Here is a 27,999-nt window from a genome sequence, read left to right as displayed (position 1 = left end):
AATAAATGCGGCATAAAACCATTTAATGAAGCACAAAGACTCATCTGTTCACAACTTGCAATTGTATAATATAACATGACAAGAAAGATAGTTTTACCCAAAGGAAGGAATGTGTTACTATAAGCAGCAGATATCAATTGCAGCTAAATGTAATTTTGTATAAATATTATTTCCACAGTCAATTTTTTCTACTGCAGCATTTTTGGAATGCTTGACATTGCCTGAGTGTATGTCAGTTGAAGTGCATGTGAATTTCTGTCTTGTGTGTATAAATTGTCTAACAGAGTCAACTGAATATCCCCCCAAATAGCTGATAAAGGTAAGAGCCTTTTATTTTCTCATTCATAAATGTATGAAAGACAAGTGCACATATTTCAAATTAATATACTCAGATTTGCCATACAATGCCATGACCCTTCAGTTACAGTATTTTATCATTATAAGAAAACATCATTAAACCTGGATAAAGTTGCCTGTACTAGACAGATAACAAGAACAACATCCATTCTTTTGAGTGCAACTCAATGTGCAATGTACTGAGCACTGCATGGCCATTGCATTAAGACAAAGGTAAGGAAATTGCACATAAAGGAGTTCATGTACCAAAAGCAAGTCACAAATGAGGAAGTTTCTTCACACCTTACCACCAACTTGTGTTTACTTTAATTTTTTATTTTTAACTATAACTCAATGGAGCATAATGGCATTTTGTGAGATTAATAGTTGAGAGGTAAAGGCCAGCCAAGCAGCACACAATATGTTGAAATATTATTCCTTCACAGTCTCTTCTTGATGAGTTTCTCTAGTTTGCGTATGCGGGATGACTCCTGCTCAGGGGTGGGGGCGCTGAAAGACAAAGAGGTGCTGCCATCGGCCCCGGAGGGTGGTGTGGGTAACCTCTGTCGGAAGAGCTCCAGCATGCTGCTCTGCTCACCACGCTTCAAACCCTACACACCAAAGAATGATTGAAATCATTGCACGAATTGTAATATCTCCAAAACATAATCAAAGTAAGTACACAGTAATTTCTGGACTAAAAGCAGCTACTTTTTTCACTTGCATTTGACCCTGCGGCTAATACAAAGGTATGGCTTATCCATTAGATCACAAGATTGCACTATAAAGGAAGCGCAAGAGCATCAGGCAGAGCAAAACAAACCAAGGGAGAACAAATACAGTAAAAGAGAGAACGAGAGTGAGACAATTTGAACCCTCATTATGGAAAAGAAAGTAGCGGGAACCCGGTGTGGTAACATTAAAACACCTGCGGCTTACAGTCCGGTGCGGCTTATAGGTGTAACAAACTCGAGTATTCCCCAAATTTAGCTAGCCCAGCTTATAGTCAGGTGTGCCTTATCGGACAGAAATTATTTACTAAATGTAATAAATCCAAATTTGATCTGATTCTACTTTATGAATGCGCTCCAGTGTTGAAGGTAAATTAGACCCACAGATGTGACACAGTTGATTGCTGATTTAAAAAATATATATATTGAAGGTTTTTAACTCATTTACTGCCATTGACGGCTATAGACGTCAAAAATGCATTTGAACTATTTATATTAGTTAAACATTTTTTCCACTTTTGTTAACAAGAGTATGAAAACCTAAAAATAAATAAATTATTGTACATTTAGAACAGATATAAAATTTGTGATTAATCGTGAGTAGTGAAGTGATGCGATTAAATATGAACATTTTTAATCATCTGACGCCCCAAATTTTATATATATATGTATATATATTTTTTTATTAATTAAAAAATATATATTTTTAAAAATAAACTTTCCTTAAAAAAAAAAAATTAGGAGCATCAGGCGATTAATTTTTAATCATAATTAATCGCATGACTTCACTAGTTAACTCCCGATTTACCAATTTTATACCTGTTCTAAATGTACAATAAAAAAGTTTTTCTAGGTTTTGTGAGAAAAAATGTTAATCTAATAGAAATAGTTCAAATTCATTTTTGACGTCTATAGCCGTCAATGGCAGTGAATGAGTTAATAATAAACCCTTTGTGTGAAAGCCACAGGGGTAAGCTCTCAAATGTTTTGGAAGTATGTTTCTATTTGCTACAGGGGTTGAAATATCAATTAAATCGGCATTGCCAATATTGTTGAATTTCCAGGAAAACTTCAGGTTTTAGAGGCATGTTTTAGCAGACGCTTTAGACCTTAATAGGTTAACTGTAATAGCCTCTTCTTCTTATAAAATCCCCTCAGGGGACATGTGTTGCAAAAAGCATTTGGTTAAAAAAAACATACTTGCATAGGATGCCTGTTCTCAGCTTTCTATGCTTTTTGGAATTTCCATTTATCTGCATCATGCCTTTTAAAAGATTTGAAACAACTGGGCAAACCAACAAACCTTCATGTCAAGTATTTTCTGGAAAGTCTCAGGATTGCCATCAGCCAAGAGCTTGATGTAGTTATCCACAAACACCACAGGCGGTTCATGCGGGGCCATCACCACCTACAAAAAAAAGAAACTGTCCATAAGTTTGTTTTGACAACCCCTCTTTTTCCTGTGAGCCATCATGGTAAGACCCCAAAAATCTTTAAATGATCCCATATGGTGCAACCATGACCTAAATCAGGCAAATGGAGTGGGGGGGTTCCAATCTGACAGTGGCTACAAATGAAGTCGAGTCTTGATATTTAACTATTCTGCACTGCACATTTCTACTACAAGTAGTGAGCACATTTGGTTGAAGTGGGTATAATGAGAGATTTTACAAAAGGCTTATGGAATAGATTCCCTCAACAACTAAACATTAAGCGGAAATCTCAGGTTAGTCTCGGACTCTCTCTCCTCTTTTGTGCGTACAAACACGCTAAAAAATATCAGCACTAAAAAAATATTTTTGTTGCCTCATGTAAGACATTTTAACCCACCACAGACATGTACAAAAAGGTGTCCATGGAAGGTCGCTGTGGAGGAATTAGAAGAATTTGAGAAGTGAGCAGGCATGAAGGACTGTGTGGAATTCTAAGCTTTCATACTCGCCCTGCTGACCAAGTGATTTATTTAGCAACTGTGCTGGAGCCAGGCCAAGGAAAAGGCCTGTGGGTATTGTGAGAATATAAGCAAGTATAAGAATGTAATACCCCCCCCCCCCCCCACACCCCAAAAAAGGCTGAGTGATAAAGTGAGGGTTAAACAAGGGTGGGGATGGGGCTTGCTTTTTAAATAGTCCCCAGAGGAGACCTTCCCTAGTGAACATTGTAGCAATCTTGAGCTGGGTTGGAAAAAAAAGTGAGGAAAATTTCTTACGCAGCCAGCAGCAGCTCCACAAACAAGAGCACACAAACTAGCATCAAACAATTAAGTTCTAGCACCTTATTAAAGGTTCTCATATGAAGCAGCCAAGCAAGAAATACATCTTGGGAGGCAGCCTCATACCTTGAGATATTGCAAGTTAGAGAACAAGTAAGTAAATGAATAAATGAATGGAGATTTTTATTTTCAGATGTTTTATTGCTAAAAATGTGATGTGACGTGCCACATGTTTACATGGCAGGGTAAAAAAAAAAAAAGGTCAAAATGTACTCCTATTTGTGTATTTTTTATTCTTAGCTCATATCGAATCATTTCAATTAAATGGCAACCTGAAGAATCAAAATCCTATTGAATCACAATCTAAAGAATTGAAATCAAATCAAATCATGAGGTTCTGAGCAATGCCGAGCTCGAGTGAAAACCATCAAAGCTACCCAAAGCACGAAAAAAAACATCGTTACGATGCCCGCCACTTTTTGCCAACACTGCCGCCAATCTGTAAGACTAAATGAATGCATATGCAATTTAGCACATGCTATTCAGGATCTGAGTAAAAGATTGCAATCTTAGCATATATCACACGAAACACACCCACCAAAATAGCACGCAACCTGTTGGGAGTGCATTTAGTGCCCACGATTTGGGATCTTCTAAATCAGGCCCTTAGTGTGCAAAAACTAGCTTTGCAAATTTTTTTTTTTTTAAGTGTACGTTTTGCTACACTGTCAGAAATGAGATAAAATATCGTAAACATGAAGAGATAATATATACAACTTATGTTTAAGGACATCAATCAAATCTATCTCACTCATTGTCAAGCCGTGGGTAGGAATTGTCTCAACTCGTGCAAGTCTGCTGATTGCCATCAAGACAATAGAGCACAACCAAGGTCAACCTTGGGAAGGAAGGAAAGGCTCTTGAGAGTCCCACCAAATTCGAAAGACAGACAGACATTCACTTAATGTGCGTGGGCATTTTTCTTCACCCCAAGGACAGTTAATAAGGGTGGGGCAATACATACCAAAGTCCCTTTAGATGTCACATGGTTGGTTTGAGACAAGGCCAACTGTCCTGGCTTTCAGAATTACTCTTTATAATGGAAAAACTACATCCAATGTGCACACTGTGTTTTGTAGGGCGATATTTGCTGCCGCACAGGGCGTCTTTCTCTGATGGGTGTGGGGGAGGGGGACAAAAACACTTTTCACTCATTATTTTCCAATATGAGCGCCGGAGCGCCCATTCATTAAGAGGCGTCAAGTTGAATAAAGACAAATAAATGGCACTCCCTAATGGACAAGACTTAACCTCATCATTGTTCATTCATTCATTTGCCAAACCGCTTGTCCTCATTATGCAAATTCCATATGTTGCCATGCATAATAATATTGCAAGAGTGAAGGCTAGAGGGCAACTTTTTTGTTTGTTTGTACAAACCACTGAAAAGAAAGTAGACTAAATTGAGAGCATTTTTGCTTCTGATTTGTAGATGTAGGCAATTGTTGATTTTTTGTGTGTGAGCTCATTTTGCTTTTATTATATTTAATCTTTATTTATCCATTGAAATCAGTCTACTAATCTATTCTGATTAGTTTACAAACTTTAACTACTTGATATTGTTGTTGCGTGGTAAAGCAAACAACAATAAAAGCATAATACCTTTTTTTTTTTTTTTTTTTTTACACTTGTACCCTGTTTGGGTTGTTTGGCTGTTTTGGTAATGGCAGCTGTGTGGGTGTGGTGGGGGAGGGGAGTCTGTGTGATACTCATCACGTGTACCATATGTAGCATCTTTATAAGATGAAATGGATGCCACGCGCCTTTTCCAGAAGTCTGAAGAACTATGCGTTTTGTCACAAACAAGCAGCAAAAAACAAGTTATAATTCATTCATTCATTCGGCCATCATTTTCTACTACTTATTCTGTCGTGCCAGTCGACATTCAGTGAGAATCAAACAAAATACAAACAACTATCTCAGTCACATTCTCACATAAGGGCAATTTAGAAATGGCCAATAAACCTAATACATGGTTTGGGAATGTGGGAGGATGAGTTCCCAGACAAACCCATGAAAGCAACATGCAAGCTGCACCACCCACCCGGTGTATCATTATTATGAATACAGTATAACAGCAAAGATGGCAGCAAAGATGGCCTTGTCATGGATTAATTTTCTGGGGATAAAATGTTGAATTTGCAAGTAAATTCTTTCTCTCAAGGGGTCAACAAAGATTCTTCTCTCATATTTTAGGACCTGATTCAGTTCAAAAGTCTGCAGACACGAGTGGCACTATTCTTGATGTAAGAATTTATCCGTTTCAACAGAAATATGGACGGAAAAGTATGGAGACCTCATTCAAGTGGTAACACAAATAGATACTAAAGGATCCTAAAGTCTAAAGAGTCTAAAGATTCCATGCCTTTAAAAGGTCAGAAAGCGATTTTTTTTGTCGACAAGACAGGCACACGTTTATCGACACTGGTTCGAACTGTCATAACATTTGAAGTGCCCCGTTACGACTGAGTGGCACTGATGTTTTATTATGCTCCACTTAAGATGTGAACATAGTCATTCTGAGTTTATGTGGGATACATAAACTGTTTAAACCTACCAATTGCTTATTTTCCAAATTCATCCAAGAAAGGTTAGGCATGTTTAAAATCTGAAGTTACTCTGTACGGAATCATGTCAGTCCAACGCCACTGCACTTAAGTAGGCCTCACCGCGGTTGCTCACCTTAAGTATCATCTCTGCACGGGTCATGCCCTTCACCACAATCTTGGTGTAGCTTGCAGGTGCCTTGCGAAGTACCTGAGAACCTATGGAGGGCAGATCTAGCAGGACGGTCTTTAAAGAGTGTGTGTCCAGGAGGAGCTGGTTGGAAGAAATACACAAAATGGAAAGCTAGTCAAAAAAGAAGGCTGAGCAGAGCTAGCAAAGCACTTAAGTTGGTGACTAAAACAAAGGTCATATTGGTCGTTAGCACACACGTACTTGTTCCGCTCCCACCATGCTGATAGGCTTACATCTGAACAAGTGATTGATAAATTTGGGGATGAACGAGCTAGAAAAGAGATGACAACATTCAATTGATGCATGGTCACTTCAGACTCATGTACCGAGAAACTGAGGATGTCTCACGGCTATTACTTTGTGAATTTGATGCAAAATTGCGTGAAGTATTTGCGCGTGGAGGCCAAATTGTCTCTGATGATTGGCACATTCTGCTTGATGTGCATGATGATTGAAGTCACATAGGGACTCTGGTCACCGACATGCTCCACACTCTGCCACGGCATCTGAGAGGAAAACGGAATTGACACATGCAGTCACACAAAGCCTCCTCATAATATGCACTTCATGTTTTATTAAATCGTGTTTTCCATAAGAATCGAAATGTATTTTCGCGCATCTGACCTTGCTCATTGCAGTGAGAGCAGGGTCACAGGCAGCATCAAGATCTTGAACAAGTAACTGGATACTATTTGAGATCACGCTGGTAAAATAGTGAAAATGAGAAAGCGCAAATATGGCAAGTTATCAAATCAAAGGCATGCTGCTATTTAAGAACAATAGATGAGTTTTATTTGATACATACGTGCTGAATGTATCCATCTCCCCAGTCAAATTAATTCTTTCCACCAGGATTTTATCCACTTTCTCTTTGAGTTTCTCTTCAAGCTGGAAAACAGCACAAGATTTAGTACAGTACTACAGCAATATGTAACAGAGACATTCATATGACCAACTTGTCTACAAAAATACTTGGGAATGTTGCGATCAGTACTGACTAGGAGTGTCAAAATGTGTGCATTGATTTTGAGTTAATTTAAAGATCCTTTAACGCCACTCATTTTTTTTTAACGCACGATTAAAAATTGGAGAGCCTGTACTGGGGGAATTCCAGTTGCAACGCATCAGACATGTCCACGTCAAAAATGAACAGTAATAAATGTAATAATAATTCATATACTGGTGGAGACTGGGGTCAAGCGGCATTTTACTATTTAATTTTGTGCAGAACTTCACAAGTTACTTCATGCTAAAGGTTAGATCTTAATAGGAAAAGAAAAATGCACTGAGCTGTCACCAATGTCTTACAAATGCAATTATGCCATCAAGTGGCAGAAAAATTACCTCAACATAAATCGATAACACACTCACTTTTTACAGTACATCTTTTTAATTTAAACTCAATTTTATTAATTATTAAGAAATTACTGTATCAATGACTAAAATATGCAGCCATATTCCTATTAGTAAAAAAAAATCACTTTTATGCCAACACAAATATGGACACTTATTTTTTTTTTTAAATATTGTACATTTAGAACATATATAAAATCTGCCCCTAGTACTGACACTATTTGTATGTTATTTATCCAGATTGAGGGAATTGAGAACAGATTATTTTTCGCAAAGCTGACCTGGCTGCAAACATCATAGTAAAACAAGGCAAAGTGTAACTAAACACAATCTAACATGATCTCAGTGGACACTAAGGTTATACCTGAGTAAATTGGAAAAATCATGAGATTCACAGATCATTTCTAAAATCTATTGAACCTACGTTACTGCTGTTAAGGGAAAGAATAAAAAAAAAAGTTCATTATTATCTTAGTGTAAACAGCCCAAATTTCCAGTTAATAAATTAATTCCCACAATAACTGTCGAAGCTGTCCACAAAATCTTTCAGCTAAATTTAAAATTTTACGTAAATCTACCACATTGTGCTCCCCTTTGCAATCCTCCTTACAGCTTGCGAAATAGACACAGCATTTAAAGAAATAAATTTCCACATTTGAAATGTACATACCTGTTGCGTGGTAGCAAGGCAGTACTCGGCAGTGCTAAGGATGCTACAGATGAGGCACAGCTCGTCAACAGTGAACTTGGCCGTTTCTGAGCCTTCTTTTTCTTTCAGCAGACTGCTGATGGTCAGAACCCCACTGTTACTGCTCGACCTGTAGATGACACAAAGTGACCGAGTGACAAATCAGTGAAGAGATGACTTCGATCAGTGGTTCTTAACCTGGGTTCGATCAGACCCCAGGGGTTCGGTGGAGGTCACGACACACACCCGACTCAAATGATTCGTGATGATACACCCCACTTGGCTGCCGCAATGGCTGCAGGTGATCACGCTACATTGCTTGGCCTATGTGTGCTGCAGGGAATTTGGTGCGCTCAGTAATCGACTTGTGGCTCTTGTGTTGGTACGTGGTGTGGTTTCGTTATTCCCTTCATACTAACTATGTGGACGGAGTAAAAAAAAAAAAAAAAAAAAAAAAAAGTGGTCGCCAAATATGTGCAATAAGAATTCACATGTATAACGGAACGTATGGTGTTCCACAGGGTTCAATTCTGGAGCCTCTGCTGTTTTCATTGTTTCTGCTGCCCCTGGGTTCCATCTTAAGAAAACAAGTGGTGGTTGTTTTTAGCAAAATTAAAGGAACACTTTAAGCTGCATGGAGATGGGGAATACAAGAACATAAGCTTTCTTAATTCAAGGTGAAGAGAGTCAGATTCGATGAAAAGGCCACTGTCCCTGTTCATTTTGGTTATGCCGCTGTCTCAAACTTGAAAGAAAAAGAAAGTAATATTTTTTTAATAAAAAGGGTTCAGTGCATAGGAAAACTGGTGGGGTTCAGTATCTCCAACAAGGTTAAGAATCACAGATTTAGATATTTTTAAGTCTTTAAAGGAGAAGTCAACCCGCCCCCTTTTTTTGTTGTTGACAATAATATGTTCTATGCAGTTCGTCTCTGTGTGCCCTGCGATTGGCTGGCAACTAGTTCAGGGTGTACCCCGCCTACTGCACAAAGTCGGCTGGGATAGCCTCCAGCATCCCCATGACTCTTTTGAGAAATAAGGGGTTAAGAAAATTGATGGATGGTGTGCAGCCCCACTAGTCTAAATGTGGTATTCTGGTTAATATTGTGTTAGTGGAATATGAGTTACGCAGCAAAATCCAGCATTTTTCCTCCATCTCAGGGGGCAGCCATTTTGCCACTTGCTGTCGAATAAAGATGACATCAATGTTGCTCAGGGCTCAGGCAACAATCAATTACAGCTCACCTGTTTTCTGAAGCTGAGCTGTGATTGGTTGTTACCTGAGACCTGAGCAACATGTCCTCTTCAGCCGATACCATGTGGCAAAATGGCCGCCCTCTGTGATGGATAAAAAAGGCTGGATTTTGCTGCATAACTCTTATTTTTACAAATGTAATATTAATCAGAATGTCATGTTTAGACCAGTGAGGTCACATATAAAATATTATTGTCAAGAAATGTTTAAGGTTGACTTCCACTTTAAGTCTTAGCCATTTGCGTCTTGTGAGTTTAAAAGTTTGGACTATGGTGGAACGATGAATAGTGTGCAGACAAATGTAGAGACACGACAGCAACAGCGTATCGTCAACAGCCAGAAGAAAGTGATTTGATCAATGACCATTTATTTCAAGCTGCTCTCAAGACGCAACCATGACAAAATAAAGAAATAAAAAAGTCATAACTCATGGCATTAGACAAGTGGGACTGAGAGTATCATTGAGAGTATGTTTAAGTGATCACATATGGTCGACAATATGGCATACATTAGTCAGCGAGCGCATATGTGTAATAGCATGTTTGCATATGTGCAACACAAAGAGCATAATTGTGTATGTAGTCCTGTAAGTGATTATTTCTAGTGTGCTTAGTGATCCAAATAATTTTATTACAATCTGTGCACTATTACCATTGCATAACCCACTCCAATTGCCATGTTACCGCTACCCATTAAAACACGGCAAGTATTGAAGCTATTCTATTTCACAATGAATTTTCTAGTCTCTAGTGGTTATATCACCACGCAAGAAGAAAGACCACATATGGGTGTGACAAATGTGGATGAAATTATGCTTTAGTTGAACAGAACTAATGTGATCTTACTTAGGCAGATTGCCTGAGAGGATCTTCCAGGCATACTCCCGCAGGAATTTCTGAAAGATGGTTGTGAGGGCAATCATGGGCTCCCCAGTGCTCAGCTGGGAGCACTGGACCATGCACTTCTTGTAATAGACAAAGAGGTCAGCACAGCTTGGCAGCACAGCACCACCCTCGTCTGTGGCAAGCTTGGGTGGGCCCTGTGCTCGGAAGTCAGCCACAAACCTGTCTATCAGTTCGCCTAGGTTTCTGCAACAAGCACACACAGAACACCAGATGGGTTAACAGGCAAGCATGTAAAAATTTTATAGTCAGGCCTCTGGATTTAATTGACACCATTTAAAATTGCGCACAACAACCATGCAATCGCAGCTCTTCTAAAACTGCACTCATTTTTGGAGCAACCACTACGGCCTGCGGAAAGGATGGCCTATTAGGGGAAAAGTGGAGGCTGGTGGCAGTAACAGAGCGGGAAAAAAAGGAAAAGGGAGAGAAATGAAGAAAGCCAACAAACAAGGCAAGAGCAGACTAAAAAGGGGGGCATCAAAAAATGAAGAGGTGGGGATAAAAAAAAAAAGTGGTTGCTGAGGCAGCAATTTCTTCAAGCTCTCTCGCTCTCTCAGCGTCTGTGGTCGTGTAGCTAATGGGAAACATTTCTGCCACAACCAAGTCAGTGGCATGTCCAGGAACAAGAGATGGAAAGACAGACAAGCCAGTGAGGTGGAGAGCAAGAGGGGTGTGTGTGTGTGTGTGTGTGTGTGTTAGTGAATAACGAGAAAACTTTAAACACAATCTACCTCTGATTATGTGACTCGTGCATACGTATATAATTGTATCTGAATGAACATTTTTCTTGCTCACTTGTCTTGGGATTCTATGTAGACATATAGATGAGGCTCAAAGCACTTGGAGACGATACCATGGAAAGGATTCTCAGGAGTCTTGGGTTTTCGAGGCTGCAAGAATGCAACAAACATAGGCAATTACAGTATACAGCAGAAATGACATGCATGGTTCGATGACCGTGGTTTTAAAAAGTCAAGGTTTCAATTACTGTTGAAACTGTCTGCCGCCGGTGCAATATGATTGGCTGCTTGCAGATAGCAATCGCTTCGTTAAAGTTAATGACAAGAAGAGGCCAGCCACTTTTTGTTTTTAACTCCTTCTCGGCTGAGCAGAGAGGGGAGGGGTGAGCAGTTATGTGGAGAGGAAGGACTCAGGGAGATGCCAGAGGGCAACTGTGCTAACTCCAGCATACTTACGGATGCATTTTGCTGTCGATTAATGTGCCCCCCCCCCCCAAAAAACTAACAAAACAAAACAAAAACAACAAAAATAAAATTAAATAAATCACACTGCCAGCTGAGATCAGAAATTCACCAGTCAATGCCAAATTCACACATGATTAAACTTTCTGCTACTAAACGACAAACAGCCTCAAGAACACACACTTATTGAAAACCGAATTTATATAGCACACAACATTTTTGCACCATAAATAAGACAACAGTAACCCAGTTTAAAAAAAGCTATTGATTAGGAAAGTATATACTAGTACAAGGTTTTATCGAAGCTTATATCTCACCTTTGCCAGATCCCCATCTTTGTCATCTTTTTCGTTACTCTCATCTTCACCTTGATCCTCTTCCAAGAAAGGATTAGAGCGGTCTAAAGGGCTCTCTGGCCTCTTCTGCTGTTCAAGAAAAAAAATATATTCTGGTTACATAGCTCAATCTATGTTGAAATTCTAGTGACTGAAGAAATAGTTTAGCTCAATTTATAGAAATCATCCAAAGGACAATGTTTCAACATAGCCCATTTTTAATATATAATCCTATCCTGTAAAGTGTACAGAACCAAAGTGGTATGAGCTGAGAAAAAGCATCTTTGCTGAGGCAAAATGCAGGACTGTATTTTCAGTGATACTCATCATTTATTTTATAACCTCTACATGCCAAATGACCAAAAAGTTCCATGACAGATATACAGAGAACACAGGTTGCGGAGGATACCAGATTTTAGGCATCACAACCAGGACCATGAGGCACCAAAATTAGCATTTTAATAATGCAGTTACAGATGGGTGGCTAATTGATTTCAGTGATTAATACTAATTTATTTGTAAGGACAATTAAACTCCTTATATTGTTTGTTTTAGCCACTACCATAGTTCAAAGTATGTCACCGCTGATGTGCACTGCTTCTTCTGCTATCAACAGGGTTGCCTGTTCCCAACCCTCTAGCGACTTTTCCCCCTAACCTTAATTCCTTAGAAACAGACAACATGAGCGGAATCATTTCCACACTGTTTTCCATCTGACGAGAAAGAAGCCCGGTGGAAAGCAAAGCGACCATACCCATTTATAATGTTGCAAAAGCAGTGATTTATTGACATGTTGAAAACATCTAAACTGACGTATGTGCTTTCCAGCCTCAAATAAATTGCCAAGGTCACCTTGCATCACCTGTGCAACTTTACATGAGAAAAGGCTGCAAGAGAACTGGAGGTGGTGCAACTCTGACACTGTCCATATGACATATACTGTATGTAGAACAGCTGAGCCATTGCTAAGGACTGTGTTTTGAAAAAGGGATCTTTTGTCAAGAGGAACCACTTAGATTTACATTATTAAATAATATTGACTTCTATTATTCTTGTGATTGTTGATGCAACTAATTGCTGGGAAAACTAACTGGAAAATTGTATTGGGAAAAATGAAGAAATCTCAGAAGGTGAAAAAAAAAAAAGAGCATGACATGTCAATATCATTGTCATGTGCTTTTTCTATAAGCGAAAGGGGAGAAATTGGGATTTTGTGAAAGAATTGTGGATTTTATTCCAATGCCAAACTGCCCTGCCCTAAATGGAGATAGAAAAATCTGTCTGACATAATGTGCAACAGAAGCCTGCCTGTGCTTGTTCTTACCACAGGGGCATCTGTCAATGTGCATCCCGTGAAACGTTTTGCCAGCAGACCTTCGAAGTTTGTAGTCCTCTGAATGGCAAACAGAAGCAGCTTCACTTCAATCTCCTTAGCACGTGTTCTCATTACTTTGGAAAGCTCTGATCTTTAAAAAAAAAAAAAAAAGAAAGAAGAAGATGCATATACAAGTCAACACATAAAAACTCAAGCGGATGAATAATTTGCACTATTATTGAGGTACAGTGGTTCCCTGTAATTGGGGGTGATAGGCACCGGGCCCTGCAGTGAGTAGTGAAACTTCAAACTAACCCATGTCACAATGTCATGATATGGTAGTGAAAGTGCCTCGACATCATTGTGATCTTATCTCTGTATGAAATAATGAGCCACTAAATACTTAAAATGTCGTTTTTTGGTCAGAATGTCATTTAGCATGGCTGCTACCTCGCTATTTCCACTTCGTTCTTAAAGGATACACAGACTTGATTGGCTGCATAACCATGTGAAAATGTGAAGAGAACTAATGAGAATTGGAAGAAACGTTGATTATCGACCATGAACAGATCGCAGGGCCCTGCCGGGGCTATGCTCAGTTTTCGCAATCGATTGGAAGAATTCATAGAACTTAATCAGTTATTGCCACTATTCCCCAACTATTAAGCAAAAATAAATAAAATTACATTACTCTGAACTACATATAGTAACCACAGCTAAAATACAATGTTATCAGAGCCATAAGTCTAAATCACAATTGGTCAAAAATATTCTCTGATATGACATATCACATAAATCTGTCAGACATCACTTGGATGCTTGACTGGCGATGCACTCGGCACTCAGCTCCTACTTTTGAGTTACAGACTGATGGATAACTATTTAAGTCTGTCCACTTCAAGTGATTCACAAACAAAACTGGTTAAAGTTCGAAAAATTGATGACAGAGCATGTGGAGTTTTGTTTTGTTGAGAACAGTGGAGCGCAAAAGCCCGCACTCAATTGGGAAGGGCGCACTCTTCCAACTGTGGTGATGTGTGAAGTTTTGTTTGATACAGACGCAGCTTTAAAAAAAAAAAAAAAAACACCACCACTTTCAAATGGCACTCAGGGGAGAAGAAAAAACTGAACTCTTGGCTGATACTAAAGCACAGCTATTGGCTAAGTGGATTCCATTTGACTGCACCTGGCAAAGTGAAATTTTGGAGTACTTTTGGCTCTGCAGGAAGGAGCAAGGCAGGTGTTGTTTAGGGGAGAAGTGTGATCATGAGCCACTTTTCTATTTTGAATGGCCTTGTGTGGTCATTTTTCCATTACATTTTTGCAGAGCCATGCAGTTACTATGGAACCGCTTTTCAGAAGAGAGGTGGTTCTAATGCGCAGGCTGAGCAGGGCCGCGACATCACTGTTATCTGATTGGCCGAAAGATGCGGCAAGGATGTTCCGTCTCATTCTCATTACAAACCCATTTTATGGTTAAACAAACGGGACAGAGCTGCCTGCCGCTAAGTCATAAAAATACAGCACGCGTACCGTTATATTGTGTTTTACAACACACATTAACCATATTGACAATTTCATATGTAACAATGGATAGAATAGTGAAGCTTGTGGTAAAAATTTTAACGAGTCTCTCCTGGTTGCTGCCACCAGTGTTCAACTTCAGACGTCAGAACAAGTTCTAAAAAGTCTAAGGTAAATTAAGACTGTGATAAACCCTGCGCCGAACTATTCCAATTTACAGGATCAAAAGGCCACGAAGTGACGCGGGATTCTAGTTAAGGTAATCCATTTTAAACTAAACTAAAAAATAAACTTTTCTGTAGTTTTAAATCCACAAGGAACTCATTTGCTGCCATTAGCACGATTAGGAAACAAGAGAATTTGAGCTTTACTGTTCTTTTTTTTTGTGTCGTGTTCAAGTCCATGATGCATTTTTTTTTTTTTACTAGACTTATACTTCAGCGTAATTTATAGTAGAAATGAAGCAGTCTCTCTTAACTGAAAAGACAGTTTGAACTATATTCACTGCTCGGTCACCACTTAAGTTGGCCACCTACAACAACTGAACTGAAAATTGCCACACCATTATGCTTCACTTTCCCATATTCATTTTTCACTTCCTGCCAGTGATTGAGAGTATTTAAATACATACTCATCTAATCAGTCTGTTGTTTAAGATAGATTTTGTGTAGTCAAAGGTCAATGAGAAACTTTTATAATTCTACCTGGTGATGTGGCAGAATTCCACTGCAATACGTTCTGTCATACACCACTCCTCTGGAAACATGCGTCCATATTTTTCTTCATAGTCGACTAGTTGCCGCTTAATCCAGGCATAGCGCCGATCAATCTTATCTAGCCATGCGACCTAAAACATATGGTAAAGTGCTTGATACACACCATCATTCAAAACCACATGAATTATTAAACCTTTATTGAAATCTATAAATCTTTGTTAATGAGTGCTTACTCACATCTTGGTTTTCCTGAAAGAGTACAAGGTACTCTGAGAGATGCTGACGGATGAACTTTTTCATGATCTCGTGTTTGATGCGTGGGTCAAGAACATTTGCAACCAGACAGGCATCCCTCAACACGTTACTTGGCCCACCGGGCCTCTATGGCGAAAAGATCAAGAACACGTTTGCTTTCATTTTTATAAAGGAGAGTCTGAAAACACATTTGAAAAGATGACATGTGGCATGTGTTTACCTTGGAGCCCTGGGATGGGAATGCTTCTTCAAAATCTGCCAGGATCTGAGTGCCCAACTCACTTTGTGCTGCTTTTACTCTACAAAAGTCAAAGAGCAAATCCACAGTGGAAATGTCAGTATAAATGTGTATAAAATATTTTTCTACGCTCCCATTAACTTGCCATTTGGTGTGAATGAAGCTGTATGCAAGATTTCAAATGAAAAACTGAAACTAACTTTTCTGGGTGTCATATCTCAGACTGGTAAGTAGAGGTTATTAAGAGTCTGAAATATAGTGCACTGAATTATGTTATTTTCCAAAATATGTCGAGATAGCTTTTAAGTCAGGCAGGCAGTCTTAGTTGTGTCACTTCAACTGTTTAAACAGTGCAACCTCCAAAGTTGAATATTTTCTGGAAAATGTCTCAAGAGCCCCTCGGGCATTTGAACGTAAAACCATCATCATGCTTGACATGATGTGAGACGTCAGCAAGTCTTGTGAAATTTTGGCTCCAGAAGCATCTTTTGCTTCTTTGTTATTTGTGATTCCACCACAACCGGTCATCGGCCAAAGAAAAGGGTGCCACAGAGGGAGAATTGGAACTTGCAATACAAGTAATGCAATTAAATAGCAATTTCAAACACAAATTCTTGTTGTCAGGCTGATGCAAATATAAATAGAATGAAGCAAAAAGATAAACTAAATTTCTCAACAATGTTGAGCATACAATCACTTGCAATGCAAATTTACAAAACAACCTCAGAGTTCAATATATGTTTATACTGCCATATTCCATGTTAAGTGTAAATAAAAATAAAATAAAATAAACCTTGTTTTAATTCTTCTTAGTAAGTCACAATGTCCCATCACTGGTGCGCTGTTTTGAGAACGGACCCGTGGGCTACTTATGCTGTCCTTGGGGCTAAGAAGTACCCATACCACAACATCTTTTTTCTTCTTTTTTTTTTAAGGTAAAATGCACATTAATCAGCATAGCAAAAAAATGCATTTCTGTCGAGACTCAAACTTGTATTTGCTCTTTTAAAATTGGCCTCATTGTTCCATGTGTGGACGGGAGTGCACAATTATAAAATTTTGCTTGTCCAACCTCCGAGTCTGTACTGATTTTAGAAGCTTCATTCGTCCAGTCTTCTTTGTGCTTCATGCTGTTAACCTGTTCTGTTTAGTTTCTCTGCATTCATTACTTGCCCTTCTCATATTTCTTTACATTCCCATCTGTTTCTCCTGAAGAGTAACTTCTTCCACGCAGCTGTTGTCTGGTATTCAATACTGTCTGCCACACCTTAGTCAAAACTGAACAGATGGTCATATTTCTTGATTAGGCGGATGAAAACTACTCTGAACCTGGAGTTCAGCCTTGTCCCATCTGACTCTAGAGTTGCTGTAAAATGAGGCCATAATTTGCCATACAAGATGCATGACCTAGAAGAATTTTGCACTGAAGTGAGCAGCTGTGCATGCATGTCTTACGTATGAGTTACCTCTCAGAGAGCTGCCTTATCTGTGGTATGCCCATATACTTGTGGAAGTGCTCAAGTACGTTTACAACTCCTTGCAGGAGGTTTGCCACCTCACCGTACTGCCTTTTTCTTGTCATGGCCCTGAAACAAACGCATACATGCCCGAGTTTATTTTTGTGTGTCACTGTCAATGTCTTCATTTCCGTATTTAAAAGAAAAAAAAAAGAAACATATCAAGCATCACATCTGCTCGTATAATTTTTTTATGGACACAATCCAGGACCCGAAAGTAAAAACCCTGCCACAGAATGGCTTTAGCCACAGGTGCTTTTACTGTAGGTAAACGAGCTTGTATCCACCTGTTGAGTAGAAGCACCTGAAGCTAAATAGTTTCAAGGTTTTTACTTTTTGGACCTGGATTCCCCAACCCCGTAGACATATTTGTTAATAAATCAAATGTGTTTTTATGTGCATTATAGCTGTACTCACTCTAAAGAGTCCACACCTCCTGCTAACATATGGAGGTGGTTCAGTGTGGTGATAGATGTAGTAAGGTGGCGCTTGGCATGGTCCAACTGCTTTATGTCCCTGGTAATCTCCTTGACCTAAGCAAAGGTTGTGCAAATCAAAGACAGAGAAAGGACAGCAAAGAGAAACGGTAATGAGTAACATGGCAGGTGTGTTTTCAAATAGCTAAGATAAAGAGCAACAGACATGCTAGTCTGAGAACTAATTGCTTAGAAATCTTGAGGGAGGTTCTACCCCCCACTTCCAATCCTTCCTTTATTCTCTGCATTCTAAAACTTCCCCTGACACATAAACTCGCTTGCACAAAGGCTGCCCACTGTTATTTATCATAATTGATGGAAGGTGCAGATTGTTGTCTGGATGTGTGTGCCAACATACCATTTGTTCAGACTTTTCTGCCTTGTCCTTGATGTCTTTGATTTTTCCAAAAAGCTGCTGGATTGCTACCTGGGCTTCTTCCAACGCCTGCATAAATCATATATGTCAATATTAAAAATTTGTGTTTTGTTCGATATCAATACTGGTATCAGCAGAGGCCTTGATACTGCATTAAAACGGTGGTATCGGTATCAGTGATTATTAACAAGTAACATGCCGATACCAATTATTCCGATGCTATATAGGACTTTGGATGCAGCATCTTGTGTCTTGCTCGTGCACAACATTCACTGATGTGTGACATGTTCACTGCATGCCGAGCCAAGATATCCTATTGGCCCTTGAATGCTCTGAACCAATGGCAGGACAGCTTTTTCAGGTTGAGAAAAAAAAAACTTAGGTATCGGCATTGGCCGATACTGCAAAGCTGGGTATCGGAATCGGCATAGGGGGCCAAAAAACGGTATCGGAACAACACTATTAAAAATAGAAGATAAGTTATTCAGGGGTTTTGAAAACTAACACTCAGTTCTGTTAAAATATCAGGAGAGCATGAGTACAGAAAGGAACTGGGAAGTCAATCAATTCACATTTCACAAATTAATAATAATATAAAAACTAGGGGTGTCAAAATTAAGTGTGTTCATTTTGAGTTAATTCAAGTTTCTTTAAGGACACGCGATTAATGACTGCCCCTTACTTGGAAAGCCTGTACTGGGGGATTTCGAGTAGCAACTCAGCAGACACGTCCACGTTAACGTTTAGCAGTAATACATTTAACAATAATGCATATATTTGTGGAGACTGGGGTCAAGTTGTATTTTACAGTTTTAAAAATGGGCAGAATTTCACAACTTCTTCAACTTTCTTCGTGTTAAAGATTAGACAGCTCTTAATATGAAAATAAAAAGTCACTGAACTGTTGCCAATGTCTTACAAATGCAATTATGCCATCTAGTGGCAGAAAATGACCTCAACACCAATCAATATCACACTCGTTTTTTACAGAACAGTACATCTTTTTAATTTTAACTAAATTTAATTAATTATTATGACATTACTGTATCGATGACAAAAAAATGAAGCCATATTTCTATTAGTTTAAAAAAATTTCCACTTGTATGTAAACGCAGAAAAAAATAATGTCCATCTTATTGTACATTTAGAACATATAAAAGTTGCGGATAATTATGAGTTAACTATTGAAGTCAATAATAAAATAAAAACATGTTTTTAAACCATCTCATATACACCGGATCCTCCATACATCATCAGTTAAGGGATCTGTATGGACACTGAAACTTGAGCTAACCTTATACATTTACACACATCATCTATCTAAACCGCTGAAGCTATTATAAAACCTAGTCCGATATTATTTTGTTTTGGTTTATTAGCATAACTGATGTTATAAATGAAACAACTCTTGAGATTTGGTCTGTTTCTCCGATTATAAACTGGGTGGATGGTTGTGCGATGGTTGGTTGAACTATGGTCCTGCTATCAAAGTCTGGGTCTGATTTGTAGGGATCACTTTAAGACATAATTGGCCTAAAGGACATGATACTGTGAGCCTACTTGGCAGTGATTTGACTAGCAAAATCTATGTTTTAAATGAAACAGCACTTGAAATGTGGTCTTTTTCTGTGATCATAAATTGGGTGGGTGGTTGTGCGATGGTTGAACTATAGTCATGCTATCAAAGCCTGGTACTGATTTGTAGGGATCGCTTTTATTCACTCTCACAACAAGCTGTGGCTCCAAGTGAAAAATGATCCCGCTAATTCTGTGTGTAATGTCAGGCTCAGTCTAATTGGCCAAATGGGCACCAACTCAAACGAGGCAAAGGGCCGGGAGACTCAGCTCAACATGAGGACAGTCACTATCAAGGTTAAAGGGATCATTCGCAGCTCTGATAGCCTATAAACGACAGACCCAATTTAATGATATAAAGTTAGAGTAGTAAAAAAGTTGGGGTGTTGTTCTAATATTTCAGCATAATAAAAATTGCCCTCTAATATGGAGGTTTATGAGTTAGAGAGATGCAGAAGTCTCAGTGATAGTTAATTTTTTTTGGGCGGGGGGGGGGGGGGGGTGCAGTGATTGCTTCAAAAGGTTGTGCAACAGAATATTAAGTCAAGGGTACAATATCATATTTTTGTCCAGGCTTGTTTCATGACTGTTGTATTTAAATAATTCGGTTGAACCACAATTTAAAAAAGCAATGCCTGATTTTCATTGTTTAAGTTTCATTAAATTGCCATTTATTATTTTGGGCAGATTCAAGTTATTTCTGAGACTAATGTGCATTTTTCATTTATAAACATAAACCGAGGGGTACCAACAACATTCATGTGAGTAACATCTAACAGCAGATTTTCACACACACAAAGAAAAATGTGCATCTATACAGTAAATACAGCTTGTTCTATTCATTTTTTTTCCTATGTATCATTGGTAAAGGCAAATTCACACCTATATTTTAATAATTTTTTTAGAAAGTCTATCCAAGATCACCACGGAAAAAGGAGAGATGTTCTTTGTCCCACAAAGTACTATGACATCTTTCTGTGGCTATTTTTCCAAGAAACCTGTTGGGAGCTGGAATTAGGCAAGGTGCAACCTTTTGGGAAGACCAGGAATTTACATTACATTTACTAAAAGGGCCACATTGATACTGTAATATACTACAGCTCAACTCAGCTTTATTTCCAGAGCACTTTAAAAACAACCTTCACTGCAGATAAAATTATGTACACGGAGTACGAAATTAAACATACTGTAGACAATAAAGCTATAGTTATCTTATGAGGAGAATTCTCTTAACATGAACATGAAAATACGCATTGATGAAGACTGTTGAAAAACTTTAGTTTAAGTTTCACAAGCAATGTTTAGGCAAATCAACATTATCAGTCTGACCAGTTAATTGTGCAAACAGTTGTGCCTGAGTAAGAACTACACAGACTTCAATCACTTATTTTGTTGTATGTGTTCAATCACCTAATCAGAAAAGGTTTTGAAAAATATTCTAAGATATTACCAGATAAATTTATAGCTTTGCAATAGGATTTACTCTTGTAAACTTTATTATATTGTTCCGATTTGTTCTCTTTAGTGTAGCCTAATAATCCCCCTTTGAAAGAAATAAACTTTTTTTTTAGGGGTAAACTGCATGTCTGCTATTTGATCTGGCAGTTTGATGAATGGGAGTTCCCCATAATTTTAAAGAACTTCCCTGTAGGTGATCTTAAAGAAAATCTGTACATCCTGAAGAGCCAAAATCCTTCAAGGCTGCAATTGTCACTCATGCAGACACAGCCGAATCAATCTGGCTTGCTGCCTAGTGCTCATTTCCTGTATTTAGCCCAGAGGAAAGCAGAGGGAGACCACTGCCCAGCAGGCGCCTTCATGCCCGAGATGTTATCTGCCTTCCCACACAAACACAACAGTGTATGCCTTTAACATGAAATAAGCAGTACCTCCCATTCAAGCAGTCAGTATTGAGGTATTCTGAAGGAGAGAGGAGACCGACCATCAAAATGCTTAAACAAGAAAAAAGAAGTCATCAACTCTCCTTGACATGAATTTAAAGTAGTAGGAGTATAGGATTTGCCTCGAAATTGAGTTAAACACAATAAAATCTATCAACCTAGTGGAATTATTTTGAGAGTAGAAACATTTCCCTATCAATTGCATAGCATTTCATACAAACATTATTAAGTGCTACACTTTACACTAAAAAAGGATTACTGAAAAAACACCCCCCCCCCCACCCCATACTGTGTCTGCAAAAGTGATCTAAGCACAGGTACAGTTGATAGGATTCTGAACTGAAAAACATTATGCTGCTTGTGTCCCAGATGTTACTTTAAATGACAAGTGCAGATAGCAGCATTGTTAGAAAGGTTTAAAAGAACTGATTCAGTGTCAGAGTGAAGAAATAAATGGATCTGTCAAAGACAGAGCGAGCGGATGATACGTGTGGAAACAAAAACAGCCTCTGAACTGCCTTTTCTGACAATATGAAATATTAAACTCTTACATTAAATATTAACGTGAAGCTTTTTTGACAAAAAGGCCCCTCAACATTATAGATGCAGTGTGTTTTAACCGCGTCTGACACACACACAAAAAGGACAATAAAAGAGGAAAACTGAGAAAGAAACGACAATAGGACATTAATCCAATATGCCAGAATTTGCATTTGAACTAACAATAGCATGTTAATTATGATATTGCATGGGCCTGGATACTCTATCAATTGGTTTTATTCATCTGACTGAGCTGTATTTTTGGTTTTAATTGTATGTGACAATTAGTATGCTTTGTATTTAATGAATTGGCGGAATGTATGACACGGCGTGTTTCTATTTGAATACAATTTGTGGAAAATTCAATAAATATATTGCGTGGAAAAATATGATATTGCATCTGTAACAAGTTGGGCTTTAGAGCCAAAGTTCCCCAGTTTGAGTCCTGCTTGTAAACCTTTGTACAAATGGCATCTACTTTTGTAGAGCTACTCGTCTGCTCCCTGGCTACTGTCGAGGTGCACCAGCCTCAACCCGGCAACATTGTTTGCACACCAGTAGTGTATGAGGTGGATTAGTGATGGCAATCTCCATCACATTATTTCCCCATTCCACAATGGATGCTCTATTTGAATGTTCCTTGCACTACATCCATGCTCTGTCACGGTCTGTTATGGTCAGCAGCGTACAGTTTTGTTTCATTTTATTTGAACTTAATAGACCAGGTTCGAACCCAGGTTAAGGGTACTCCTCAGACTTCCACGACGACACTCAACTCTCATTAACCCTGCAGCACAGCACAGCGAACACCATGTGGTTCGTAAGAGTTACCTTCTTCAGTGTCAACCAACGGTCACATTTCGCTGTGTGGCAGACAACATTGCGGACCCTGTTGGTTTTATTCTACTGAGTCTGCTATGTCTCAGTCTTCATCCTGGAAAAGAGCACCTCTCCTCCTTTCCATCTGTAGAAGACATTTTCCCCCTGGTAATGTTGGAATTGCTTCATGGCCTTGGAAAAACAACCTCAAGTTATTGTGTGCGCGCAACCTGATAATGTTATTCGTCTGGGGTTGTTTCCGCTTCCAAACAGTAGCACACTGGAAAAGACATGGCCACCACAGCAGACACCCAGAAGACAACACACACCAAATGAAGTCTACTTTTCGGAACTTTCATGGCTCAACCTTCAGGTGTCATGTTCCCTTTAAACCACAAACCCTTGACTGGGAAAAGGCTTGAATTAAATATGCACAGCTCTCTTTTCCATCATGCTCTTACAATAAAGCCTGGGGTTTTACTAAAAGAAGTATACACAAGGGGATATATTTCCCAGACATTTTTTTTTTTTGTAAAAAGGTACAGTTTGCGCAATGGGGATGAATCTGAGTCATCATGTCCTTTTCCATGGATTGCAGTGGGGAGAAATGAAAGGGAAAGCAAGAAGGAACCTTGTTTTTCCAAAGATGACAGCATTTACTTGCTGGATTCTAACTTCAGGAGGGGGATAATGTTGTGGACACTTTGCCGATGAAGTCACTAGTGTGTGTTAACACTGAACTGGATGTCTATCGGCCCAATTATTGCATTGGAATCAGTTATGTATATTATCCGGTAAAATATTTTACATTTCAGAGGCAATTAGTTATTATTATTATGTCTTACTTCTTAAGACGGGTATAAACATCAGCATTTGGTACAAAATTTGAGTATTTGAGCAAACGCTCAATTCTCAGATGTCTATGAAAGGCTATACTGAAATGTGTGGTGTGGGGTCTGTTAAGAGTCATTACTACTCTTCAATCTTCTTGGAAAACAAAAATAAATCTTAAACATATTTCCAAACGCAAATTCCCATGTGTTGTCAACACCACGTTCGGAATCTCGGAGCTGTCGCTTCTCCTTGGTGAGGCCAAGCTCTCACGCGATGTCACAAAAAATGGAAAAAAGAATGAAAGAAAAAGAACCGGATTTGCGCCAATCATCTCCGAAGATTACATGTGAAATGGTGCTTGTGGCAAAAAATTACTTAATTAATTGTTGCTCTCTGGTGAGTCCACTTTTATACCAAACACAACATTGGTTAAGACATGTTTGTTTTTATATTTATGGCTGTTTTCTTGTTACTCGCCCAGACTCGTTGACTTGGAAAACGTCAATATTCTTGGTGAGCAGTAAAAAATAACATTTATATAATACAAACATGTAACATTAGACAGGATATATCACATTGGAATGAAAGTATAGTACACCTTTTTATATTAAGCGACACATTTTTTGCAATGTTGCTTATCGAATTAGGGCCACAGATGCGCTTGCAGCCTTTTCCCCCTAACTTTGACTGAGGCAGCAGTGTGTAAAACACTAAATAACAATGCTATTAAGTGTCAAACAATACAACAGCTCCTTAATAGTCAGGAATAAGTCCTTTTTTAGATTGAAAACAACCAGTGCAAAATGTAACGAGTCAACTCACCTGCCTGCCATCCTGCCCTACATTGGTTTGACCCCTCACCACTGTTCTGATGTTGTCATCAAGGCGCCTGCAGAACACATGATTATACTGTATAGCTGTGAGGGGGGGTGGGGGTTGGGTGAGAGACCACCCTTGTTTCTTCAATGTATTGCTCATTTTAAATGCCTAGTGCAACTAAAGGGACATTTGTGTGGACCAGTATTTTAATGAAAACAAAAACAGCTCATGAGAGTTGAATTTAAGAGATTATGGAGATTGGAGACCTTTACCCCCAAAGGTATTCTTCATAATGACCAAAATCACTTTAAGTTCATTGTACTGCCAAAAACGGCACTTTTAGGTATTACATGCTTTCTTTTGTGTCAGTCACTTGATACACTTTAAGTGTCACCAGACATTAAATGAACAAGAAATTGAAGAAAACATGGTGGTCTATTATTTTTTCCATGGCTGTAAATGCATATATCACAGAGTTAGCAAATTAACACAAAAACACTGAGCCCTACTGACCTTATTTTCAGACGAATCTTGTTTACCACATCGTCAATATTAGCAAGGGACTGGGGGGAAGAAAACAAGTCAAGGAAACAAGACGTCATTGAAGCAATACGACAATATTAGCCTTCAAAAATGTCATCTGTTTCATGCTATATTGATGTGACATAAATCCTAAATGACTTCTTGATTTATCTTGCTGCGCTCTAGACTGTTCTACTGTAATGGCTTACAGAGCCCCCTCATGGAAATGTAGGATACCTACACCAGTAGACTGGTTAGTGGTACAACATTTTCTATAGACATTTTCATGATGTTTGCAAACAAAAGGCACAAGGATAGTTTTTGGGTGGCAGGACGCAAGTGACTACCGCTGACCTGAATTGAATATTACAATAATTTTCTGTGTTTAGAGTTGTACTGCCAGATATTTCCCAAAAGGTTATGTTTTTTTTTCTATTATCTTCAGAAAAAAAAAAATCTAAGTAAATGAATGAATAATTGTATAGAGAAGATCGTAAAACTACATGCATGCCTGCTCACGGAGTAGCCACATCAAAAGGGACAGACATGTCAAAAGAGCACTTCGAACCAAGCGACAGAAAGGTCAAGTAATGGGCCAGTCTTCCAATGATTATGCTAGGTCTGAATTTCCATCACATCTATTTTAGAATCAATCTACCTAATGAAATCTAAATTTCAACATGTTGGTATTAGGTCCTCATTCATAACACTTCATCTCACATAGCATCCAGTTTTCAACTGACACATCACACATTCAAATTATGGCATTAAAGAATAAGGCTAAGATCATCAGTCAGCCCTGCTTTCTCAAGCCTAAATGAATAATTAAAATTATTTTCAATTTTAGTCCTCTGGTCTGTGCTTGATATTGATATCTTTTTTAAATGAAATAAAGTCCACGGTTTCAGTCAAAATTGCTTTACATATTTCCTGTTCAAGTAATAGTGTGACAGCGAGCAGTCTCATCTCATATTAAATGAGTTAAAGATAAACTTCAATAAAGCAACTATCCAGAAGAAAAATACCATTAATATAGCTGATTAAAAAAACGAATTTTCAAGGAATATACAATGTTTTTGTGAACACTGTAATGTAGTGTAATAGGTAATGTTATTTGCATCCATGCTGCTGGCTCAAGCACTGCGGTGAATGCTTATTTGCGGAAGACACTATACCTAATCGTCGATAATAAAGTTACATTAATCGTCATTTGTTATTCATATCATGAAAGTGTAGAAAAATAATACTCTATTGGAGTGCAAGATTTACAGTCTACTGTACTTTAACTTGTTAGCGGGTTCATTGTTAGTCTTACTCGATTGTGACTTCATGGGGATGTTGAGCATCGGAGCCAGCTAAAAAAAACACTGGAGCTAGCACGTTAAAGACAGGGAAATCCTTGACTTCTACACCATTTATAACATCCGGAGATGTTTAATCGTATTAGTTTGCACATTACGAATATAATCTTATTGAAAGAGAGTGAATGGTCATTTATTTGAAGAAAGCAAAGCCACACTTTTGTTCAGCAATAAATATTTATACGTCACTCATTAATTAACATGCAAGGGTTTGTTTACTCGGGGAATGCTTGAGCTTATGCCAACCGCAAGTATGTGTGATACCAAGGTAGTAAGGTCTATATAGAGGAGAAAAGTTACTTTACTGTTTTTAAATGTTTATTTTGTGACATGTCCCCTGAAACATTGGTTCACTTATTTCACTTATAAAATAGATTTGTTATTGATCATATAGACTCTGACTGCACTCTTCATGGGCAAAATTAATTTTTTGGGTTTATACAATAACGGCAGTAAAATAAAAACATAAACACGTCTTTGTTATAAATTTAACACTTACTCTTGTTAAAATCGATATACAGTACACTAATCCAAATTTAGTCATTCAAAACCTCTTTTCTTATTTTTATTAATCAAAACCATACAGTAAATAAGTATGATATTAAATTAGAAAATCAAGAAAGTGGTTAAAGCGATTACTTTATGCTGTTTTTATAACATTTTTATTTTAAATCTCCTTGGCTCCTCTTTCTTCGTATGTACTGTATGTGTTAATAACGGTCTGTTTTGTATTTTAGACATTCAACAAAGATGGATAAAAATAGATAAACTGCTTTTCTGCCCTTTTACCTGCTCGGTCGGAAACAATGTGTTGATGTATTCCACCGCATTGAAGTCTGCTTTATCAAGCGGATCTTGACTTGGAAAGACCTTGCAAACACAAGACAAACTTAGTTAACGCGACATACTTAATATTCATAGATAATGCAGAACTCATAAAACAGAGCGACTGTAGTTTGTAAGGTTAGCAATTTAAACGGTCTTCATCTTGTTAAATTAGCACGTTTACATTTTGTCTTTGAATACGGGTATAAGCACAGCTAACACATATGGAAGGTGAACTTTTCAGCTGGTGTAAGGAAACGTTAAATATACAACAGAGTACTAGTGTAACAACGAGCAGGCACATTACAGTAAAATGCATCCTCGTCGTTTGCTAGGAAAATTCGTTAACAATGCGCCTCAAGCTGCACTTTTTTCCAAACCCCAAAAGCTACCTGTTCAATTGCCAATTGTACTTCTGGTGTGAGATGCAAAATTGCCTCCAAATCATCGGCAAATTCAAATTCTTCGTCCTCCATCATTGTCAAAACATTAGACAGCTCGAAAGCCTCCCACTTCCTGGTGAAACGGCTTCTGGGATAATCTATGACGCAGCTCGTGGTGCGTTCAAAGC

At 38.3% G+C, this 27,999-nt stretch overlaps 1 protein-coding gene across 2 annotated transcripts; it reads right to left on the bottom strand.

Annotated features, from left to right (window-relative positions):
• Positions 1-2: 2 nt before the first annotated feature.
• On the bottom strand, positions 3-27,975 carry vps53 (VPS53 subunit of GARP complex). Of its 2 annotated transcripts, none has more exons than XM_077566888.1 (22): positions 27,821-27,975; positions 27,393-27,473; positions 25,234-25,283; positions 24,724-24,790; positions 18,215-18,301; positions 17,798-17,913; positions 17,330-17,449; positions 15,846-15,924; positions 15,608-15,751; positions 15,359-15,501; positions 13,140-13,281; positions 11,798-11,905; positions 11,074-11,168; positions 10,219-10,461; positions 8,102-8,249; positions 6,884-6,966; positions 6,703-6,781; positions 6,436-6,584; positions 6,280-6,349; positions 6,022-6,159; positions 2,371-2,475; positions 3-947 (listed from the first exon to the last, which is right to left on the bottom strand). In XM_077566888.1, the coding sequence occupies exons 1-22, from the start codon at positions 27,905-27,907 to the stop codon at positions 777-779; spliced, it is 2,505 nt and encodes an 834-aa protein (XP_077423014.1). In that variant the 5' UTR covers positions 27,908-27,975; the 3' UTR covers positions 3-776. The 2 variants fall into 2 exon arrangements, with proteins under 2 accessions (XP_077423014.1, XP_077423015.1); XM_077566889.1 differs by having other exon boundaries at positions 11,798-11,902.
• Positions 27,976-27,999: the final 24 nt, after the last annotated feature.

Source organism: Vanacampus margaritifer, chromosome 5 (assembly GCF_051991255.1).
Source record: "Vanacampus margaritifer isolate UIUO_Vmar chromosome 5, RoL_Vmar_1.0, whole genome shotgun sequence".
NCBI lineage: Eukaryota > Metazoa > Chordata > Actinopteri > Syngnathiformes > Syngnathidae > Vanacampus > Vanacampus margaritifer.
This window is presented reverse-complemented; position numbering and strand designations above follow the sequence as displayed.

Excerpts from the sequence above, each read along its gene's own strand:
- vps53 (XM_077566888.1), bottom strand. The coding sequence starts at position 27,907 with ATGATGGAGGACGAAGAATTTGAATTTGCCGATGATTTGGAGGCAATT. Across the intron at positions 27,474-27,820 it reads TACAATTGGCAATTGAACAG|GTCTTTCCAAGTCAAGATCC; the intron begins GTAGCTTTTGGG and ends TGTGTTTGCAAG. Across the intron at positions 13,282-15,358 it reads GAATTCTGCCACATCACCAG|ATCAGAGCTTTCCAAAGTAA; the intron begins GTAGAATTATAA and ends TTTTTTTTAAAG.